The sequence below is a fragment of the Manis javanica genome, chromosome 11 (genome assembly GCF_040802235.1).
Source record: "Manis javanica isolate MJ-LG chromosome 11, MJ_LKY, whole genome shotgun sequence".
NCBI classification, from domain to species: domain Eukaryota; kingdom Metazoa; phylum Chordata; class Mammalia; order Pholidota; family Manidae; genus Manis; species Manis javanica.
In genome coordinates, this window is record NC_133166.1 from 113,101,104 (window position 1) to 113,109,035 (window position 7,932).

The following is a 7,932-nucleotide window of genomic DNA, read 5'->3' on the forward strand; positions in this document are numbered from 1 at the left end:
AGGGCACCCACCCCACCACCCTAAGGGCACGAGGCATCCACTGGTCCAGAGCCAGAGAAGCTGGCCAAGGGGAGGGATCGCCCCCCAACTCACCCAAGGGCAAAATCACTGAGGGTGCCACCACCACCCCTTGCTGAGGCCTGTGCTCAGGCAGAGAAAGAAGTCTGGAGAAGGTAGGTGCCTTAATTAGCACAAACTCAGGGAAGTACAAACATTTCTTTATTTTAAGAATATTGTGAGAAAACACCTAGATATTCAAACATGTTATTACAACACAGAAAATGTGCAAAAAAAATGAATGAAGTCATTAGAAAATACCAGCCTGGAACCTTCAAAGAGCACTCAGACCAGTGGATGGGTCTCATCCAGCACAGGAAACTGGTGCTGCTGACGTCTGGCCACACGGGCTTGGCCTCTGAGCAATGAATGGAGCGGCTCTCCGGCCATGCCCGCCCGGGGCCCCTGGTTGTTCTCCACATCCTTTCCTGCCACCCTCCCTCCCCTCAGTGCCTGGGGGTCCCAGACCACCTTTCTTCAGGATCCACAAGGGGAAGGGAGCTATGGCTGAGACCTTCCAACCCAGGGCTCACAGGCTCTCTGCACCGACTTTCTCCCGGCACTCAGCCTACTGCAAAGCCCGGGATCCCTGGTCCCTAGCTCCAGGCCCCGTGGTGTGGACTGGTGAGGAGAGGATGTGACACCCCATCACCATGAGAACTTGTGCCATCCCGGCCTGCTCCATGGAGACCAAGTACCCCAGCACACCCAGAGTGGGCCACGGACACTGGGAAAAGCTTCTCCAACGAGGTGACACGGTGGTGTCCCGAGCCACTGCTGGAATGGGTGGTTCTATGAGGTTTGTGGCAATAGCCTGGCTGCCCTTTTCAAAGGGCTGTGTCCACTCTGGGCCTCAGGGTCAGGGTAGCTGCTGAACTAAAACCCTCACCAGCCAAAATTGGGGACTGAGCAGATGTCCCTATGCCACCACGGCCATCACCCGGGGCACTTCTGGACCCCTCCCACAGTTGTCCCCAACACCTGGCCCCATACCTTGTTTCTGACCCCACCCCCTCCAAAACCCCTCAAGCCACTGCAAACTGCCCGGCCCTGAAACACCATGGCAAACCAGCAGGAAAATGCCTTTCCATTCTGCAACAGGGACAGTGACGTGGGGAGGCGGCTGGGCACCACCCATCTAGCTGACAAAGGTGGCGATGGCCACCACCTGCAAGACAGCCTCGAGGCCGTGGAGCGCCAGGAGCGTGGCGCTGAGCACCAAATCTGCCCACAGCACCACGGTCTGCCAGAGCAGGAAATACATGGACAACAGGCTGCCAGCTGCTGTGAGGACCAGGCTGGTGGCCAGCAGCCCCTTGGCCTCTGTCAGGTTGCCCTTGGTGCCTGGGGAGCAGAACAAAGTCAGGGTGAGTGCCGGGTCCTGGGATGATGTTTGCTCTGGATGCATGTGGGCCTGGGAGGCCAGAAGCCACAGGGAGGCCAGCCCTGGTGCCACAGCTGTGGGACAAATGCTAGCTTGTCACCATCACATTCTCCCAGGTTTGAGGACTGTGACTGCACAGGACTCACGAGTCCACAGAATTCAAAAAGGGGCACGTTTTCCTTTTTATCTTAAAACCACCCAAAGCTGTAATTTCTGAGTCTGTGTATCTGGGTCAGCTGGGTGGGTGGGAGAGGGGATTTGGTTTTCTCCTCTCAATTGTATTCTAACACCTTTTCCTAATTCCAAATTAACTTAAGATATTTTTTTCAGGAAAAAAATATGGTAGATTTATTCATTTAAAACTTCATGATCAACAAGAAAACACATTAAAATTAAGTAAAAAGGGTCATGCCATAGGGTGACCTTTCTTTTAAATTAAGGTACTGATATACAATCTTAGGAAAGTTTCACATGAGCAACATTGTGGTTACAACATTCACCTGTATTCTCAAGTCCCCCCCCCACCCCACTGCAGTCACTGCCCATCAGCGTGGTAAGACGCTACAGAGTCACTACTTGTCTTCTCCGTGCTGGACCGCCTTCCCCCTGACCTACCTATATTGTGACTGTGAATTAGTGCCCCTCAACCCCCTTCGCCCTCCCCTATGGTAACTGCTGGTCCCTTCTTGGAGTCTGTGTCTGCTGCTGTCTTGTTCCTTCAGTTTTGCTTTGCTGTTATGCTCCATGAATGAGTGAAGTCATTTGGTACTTGTCTTTCTCTGCCCGGCTTATTTCACTGAGCAGCATTAACTAAGATTTTGTTCAAAATTTCCTAAAATATTTTACTTGGGGCTAAGACCAATTCTGGAATATTTCATGCATTCTTACAAAAACAAAATTGTGTGTTTCACAAACAAGTGGGTCAGTCATGGGAAACACTGCCCCTCCAGCGGCTGCCAGCTGACTGCAGGTGCCCACGATCAGGGAGCCTGTGGGGGGGCGCAGCCTGTCCCCTCACTGCTGGTCAGGGTCTAGGGTGGGCATGCGGGCGGGTGAGGTGCTGCTGTCATGGGCTCTACCAGCTATTCCAACCGCAGGAGCATCTCCTAACGTCCCAGCACAGTCCCGTTTAAAACCCAGGTGTGCCAAAGAAGAGGTGGTGCGTGTACACATGGGATATTTCAGCCAAAAAAAAAAGAGATCCTGCCATTTGCCACACATGTATGGATCTAGAGGGTACTATGCTCAGTGAAATAGGCCAGGTGGAGAAAGACAAATACGTATGATTTCACTCATTTGGGGAATCTTAAAAAAAACCAAAACAGAAAGAGCAAAACAGCAGTAGACTATCATAGACACTAGAAGTGACTGGTGGTTACCATGGGGGAGGGGGACAAAGGGGTACAGATCTCAGTTATAATGGGTTGGTCACGGGGATGGAAGTGCAACATGGAGAAGGTAGCCAACGATTCTGCACCGTCTTCCTATGTGGACAGATAGTAACTGCACTAGAGAGGGTGAATATTTAATAATGGGTGTAACTGTTGAACCACTGTGCTGTATACCTGAAACCAATACTATACTGTATATCAACTATACTTCAATAAAAATACGGAGGTAAGTAAAATACAGGCATGCCTGTGGCTGTGGATGTAGCCAGCAGAGACCCTGGGAGCCCGGGCACTCGTGGCAGGGTCTGCAGTGCAGCAGAGGGCGAAGTTCATGTGCATCTGTGGAGACCACATTGGGCGTGGGTTGAGGGCCCTGAAATGGCACCGGAGCTGTGCTGGAGAGCCCTTCTAGCCCTCCTGGCCCCGCTGCCCTGTGGGGACAGGACAGAACTGCCCAGATCCTGCTCCAGACCGTGGGACTGACGGAAGGGGAGGAAGGCGGTGTGGTGGGCATGTGGGATCCAGGGAGCCCACGTCCCGTGTCTGGAGCTGTTGCAGGTGGTTTGTGCAGGACTTGCTCCCGAACAGGAAGTGTCTCTCCCAGGGATATTATGTCTCTTGGGCAAAGGTTCAGAGAAAACTGATGAATACTTAATGACACTCTAAGTGAGGCTCCAAAGCAACTGGGTAAGCAGTTAGAATCGAAACTGTCTCTGAGAACCACGTCATAAAGTGATGACTGCTTTCGGTGTAAGTCATCTAAACCACAACCCTGGTATCAGAAGTGCTATGTTTTCAGTCAACTCACCCAAGTACAACCGAATCGCTTCCAGAATCCCCATCAGAAACAGCAGGGTCAGGTCGAGGACCAGGTAGTCATGAGGGTAACTGAGAGCCTGACCTGGAGAAGGGACAACAGAGCAGGCTCAGGCCACAGGGGAGGCAGCTGGCGCCTGCCATGGCCTCTTTGCCCACGACTTACTTTTATATATGGTCATCAGGACAGTGGCTAGGAAATAAAGGGCAAAATATGTTCCGCTTAGATAAAGCAGCATCTGAAGAGGCACGGACGGGAGCTGGTAGTGGTTAAGGACTCAAGGCCAGCTGATGTGCTCTGCCTCCTGTGACCCCCCCGCCTGCGGGGCTTCCATCCCCATTCCTCCTGCTGCCACAGGAGCCAGTGGCCTGTACCCCCACCCCTGCCCAGGAGACAGACGTGCTGGCCTGGAGTGAGAGGACCGGCACGTGTAGTCACTGCAGGCAGGACAGCCTTCGCACGCCAGGCTTCCTCTGTGGTGTCACCTTAACCCTGGCCCAGTTACAAGATAGAAAAAAAATGACTTTTTCAAATTTTCTTCACAAAAACATTTCTCTTTCAGGGCAGTTAAATATCGATTGGCAATTTTCCTGAGCTCTGTGTCCTTTTATATTGGCACCAGAATTAGTCTGTAAGCATTCAAAGTGATGGGTCCCCACTGTGTTGGCACCCATGGGCCTGGTGGAAAGTGCAGGGCACAGCAGGAAGGTGGTGGAACCAGAGCATTCCATTCGGAGGAGGGATGTCAACCCTCCTAATCGGTCCATGAACACCCTTCCTACTTAAGAGTGGGATCACTGCTCAGGACTTCTAGAAAACACGGGCATGGAGGTTTAAAGGAGAGCTGACTTCTAGAGGCACAGCAGCCCTGGGCACCGTCCTTAGGAGGCCTGGGTCCGCGGCCCTGGGGTCTCGGGGTGCAGGATACCACCGTGGAGGACGCTCTCCCTGAAAGAGAAAGGCTCAGTCAGTGAGCCCCAAAGGCTCTTCTCCCTAGAAGCCTCCTTCCACGTCACCCTCCCTCTCCCGCGCTGACGCCCACCCGGGCCCGCAGCTAGGCACCTCCCCTCCCCCGTGCAGCCTCCCTGTGGGCAGGGTCTGACATTTTGCTTTGCAGAACCTGGGGCTGGGCCATTCCACCACCAGGGAAGAGAGACACCTTGGAACTCAAATGAACAGCAGTTTTTCTCATTTTCTGTGGATTCTGCGTATTTGCCACACACATATAATTGGAAGAAAACCTTCTCTGATTCAGGTTACAAGTCTTTTTTTGTAACTGATAATAGACATTTGCCTTCCTCTGGGATTTTACACATTGCCCCAGATATCCCTTCAAAAATAAGAATCTCCCGAACCAGCCACACTGTCTTTCCGTGGTGCGTTTCCTGGGCTCTCTCGCGTCCCATGGTGCCGATTCCTCCTGTCTGCAGATGTGAGCAAGCCTCTGCCTGAGTGCTTTCTGCAGTCAGGTTTCATGCTGGAAAATCTCTGACTAACCCTTGGATCGAACACATCCTGGGTCAGATCTCCTGTGTGAAGAGGCTCACAGCAGTTGCTCATTCGTGTTATCTAGATACGTCACTAAGAATCTAGAATTTGCCCATGCCCCTCTGAGCAGCGACGAGCGCGCCCTGTGCAGTGGCCTGCCTGTCCTTCCCCCGTGCAACCCCCTTTAGTCTGAAGGGGCAGGAGACAGACTCCCACCCCACTGAGATTTTTGTGAGGGCTGTCAAAGGGCCTCCTCAGGCAGATTGGCGGCCGTCTGTGGAGTCTCAGCTGGGTGGAGAACTTAAGCGGGTCAGCACAGGGCTTTAGTAACAGGTTCAGAGCTCGGCTGCCAGGAGGCAAGTGCGAGCAGGGGGCCGGGGGCCACGGAGCTCGGGTCACCTACAGGCTCGTGTTGCATTTGGACCAGGGAGCTCTTTAAACCCGATCTGTTCTTTCCAGGTTCTAGAAACAGTAGGCTGCCCACATACCAGGCACTATTAGGGTGGATGTTATGTTAATTGGGGTTTTCCTCCCTTCTGATCTCTCAGCTTCAGAGCCACTTCCAACCTACTTCCCAGTTACCCATTGTTGTAGATTGAAATTAGGGGGCTTAGGAAAAAATGTTGCCATATAAAAGCCTCAAGTGATACAGGACTTAAATAATTAACATTAAGGGTAGGTATCATCAGACATGCGGCGTGACCATGTCAGACCTCCACACTCATTCTAAATACAGCGTGGCTCTTAGGACTTGGCATTTGTGTCAGTGATTTACTGTAATAACATTTGGCCATGAACAGGTGTGTCAGAGCAAAGGTGAGCGTGGAAGCAAGGAGAACACACATCTTTCCTGAGGCGATGTACACAGTGTATGAGGAGATGTTGTCCTGGGATAAGCTTCGTTTTTCACCAAAAGAAAATAACACAAACCAACCTCATTTCCAGGGGCCCTCCATAAAGGTCTGGCAACTGGGACCCTTGTTGAGAGCTCAGAACACAAGACAACCAGGACGCCTCCCTGTGCCGTGCCCAATGGGCTGCTCCCATCTCTGCCCTCCACATTCCCTTCACGGAAAGTAACTGAAAGGACCACACTTGCGGTGTGGAACTGGGCTTTCCAATTGGAGCGAACACTGCAGCCGACCAAGGTAATTCCCAGGCTGGAGGAACACAGCCCACCCTGTCCGCCTACTGTGTTTGTCACGTGGCATGTGCACATGTGAGCTGTTGCCAGACTGAGGGGTCTGTCCTCTACGTGAGAGTGTGGTTGGCATGCGCCCTGGTGAACCCAGCAGGGCGCATGCCAACATGAGTTGTACCCACCTACGTGCGAGAGGGAATGTTCTACAGTGTGAATTAAAAACTCTCAATCTGCTCCATGAACCAGCGTCTGGGAGAACTGTACAAGTGAAACACACGGGCCGCGGGCAGGGGGTTTGCCTCCTTGCCCAAGCGCTGGTTTCCCGGACACGGAGCTGCAGGCGACGGTGCCTTCCGGGCCCCCCAAGCCCCCGGGGCCCTGTGACAACCTCCTTCCCGCCTGCTGCTCATCCTCTTGACCCCGAAGGAATTCTCAACAGAGCCACACAGCAAACAGGTTCCCTGAGCCCTCCGCTCGCTGACCCTGGTCCTCAGGGCTGGGATGTCGGTGGTGCTGCGGCCGTGGACGGCAGCCGGGCAGCCCCTCCGCAGGTCGGACACCGAGCTGACCGGTGCCCACAGAAAAGGAGAACCCGTCCACACAGGGCCTGTACCCGTGTTCCCTGCAGCAGCCGGTCGCACCCCAAAGGGAAACACCCCGGGATCCGCCAACAGGTGAAAGGATAGCCGCGCCGCGCCTGCCCCGCTCCACCACCGGGGAACCCTGGAGGGCCTTGTGCCGAACGAGGGGGCCAACCCCAAGGCCGGGCCTGGTTCCCATTTCTGGAGGCGGCGGGTCCGGGCGGGCCTCTCAAGGCTGGGGTCTCACGCGGTGAAGGCACAAGACAACCACCGAATCCTAACAAAATGACCTGCCCCGGACTGGCCTGCCTTTCCGACACCAGCAAGAACCAAACTGAACGGAACCCCTTTCCTGGGACAACCTCCGCCTCCAGCTGAGACCCTCAGGCCCCCGAGGCCCCCACCCCGAGGGACCCCATGGAGCCCCACCAGGCCCGAGACGCCCCCAAGGCTCCTAAAGCCCCCGAACCCCCAGGAGAACCCACCGTGCCCCCTCTTTCCCCTGTGGCTCCCCAGGCCCCCGAGACCCCTGGCCGCAGCCCGCCCCGCGGCGCGGGAACACCACAGCCCCTCACCTCGCCGCCCGGTCGCCATCTTGCCCCTCGGCCCCACCCGCCGAGTCCGCCGCGATCCCGGCAGCCTCTCCGCCCCGCGCCGTTCGCGTCCCCTCGGCCATTTTCGCTTCTGCTCCCGAAGAAGCCCGACCGCGCCGCGCTTCGGGAGTTGACACCGATCCGCGGCCGAGGCCCGATTAGTGTGTCCGCCAGCGCTCGGGAGCCTTCGGACTGGAGGCGGTGGAGAGCCGAGGCTCGGGAGGACCCGGACTCGGGGGCGTTCGGCTCCGCTCGGCTCCACTTCGGGCGGGCTCGGGTCTCGCTCGGGGCGGGGCAGCGGAGTGTGCTGCGCGGGATTCTGTGGGCCCGGCTGCGCTGCGTTTGAGGCCGGAGGCCCTGCTGTTCTGCACGACGGGCACCGCGGCTTCCTAGGCACTGAGGAAGACTAGCGCAGGGCCGCTCGGAAACCCTCGGGCAGCCTCGGACCTGTTCGGATCGGATCGGCTCCGCACTTCGGGG

General features: G+C 55.5%; 1 protein-coding gene across 4 annotated transcripts; it reads right to left on the minus strand.

Moving 5' to 3' along the window:
- Window positions 1–201: 201 nt before the first annotated feature.
- On the minus strand, window positions 202–7,918 carry TMEM80 (transmembrane protein 80). Of its 4 annotated transcripts, XM_017678857.3 has the most exons (5): window positions 7,435–7,906; window positions 4,578–4,597; window positions 3,815–3,908; window positions 3,641–3,733; window positions 202–1,401 (listed from the first exon to the last, which is right to left on the minus strand). In XM_017678857.3, exons 1-5 carry the CDS (start codon window positions 7,451–7,453, stop codon window positions 1,196–1,198), a joined length of 432 nt encoding a protein of 143 aa, XP_017534346.1. In that variant the 5' UTR covers window positions 7,454–7,906; the 3' UTR covers window positions 202–1,195. The 4 variants fall into 4 exon arrangements, with proteins under 4 accessions (XP_017534346.1, XP_073073487.1, XP_073073486.1 ...); XM_073217386.1 differs by lacking the exon at window positions 3,815–3,908 and having other exon boundaries at window positions 4,499–4,597; window positions 7,435–7,918; XM_073217385.1 differs by lacking the exons at window positions 3,815–3,908; window positions 7,435–7,906 and adding an exon at window positions 6,667–7,222 and having other exon boundaries at window positions 4,499–4,597.
- Between the last annotated feature and the right edge of the window lie 14 nt (window positions 7,919–7,932).

What these genes read in the sequence shown, in the direction of transcription:
- TMEM80 (XM_017678857.3), bottom strand. An exon ending in GGAGAGCGTCCTCCACGGTG is followed by an intron (nt 3,909 to 4,577) that starts GTATCCTGCACC and finishes AACCACTACCAG; the next exon opens with CTCCCGTCCGTGCCTCTTCA. An exon ending in AGCGATTCGGTTGTACTTGG is followed by an intron (nt 1,402 to 3,640) that starts GTGAGTTGACTG and finishes TCTGCTCCCCAG; the next exon opens with GCACCAAGGGCAACCTGACA.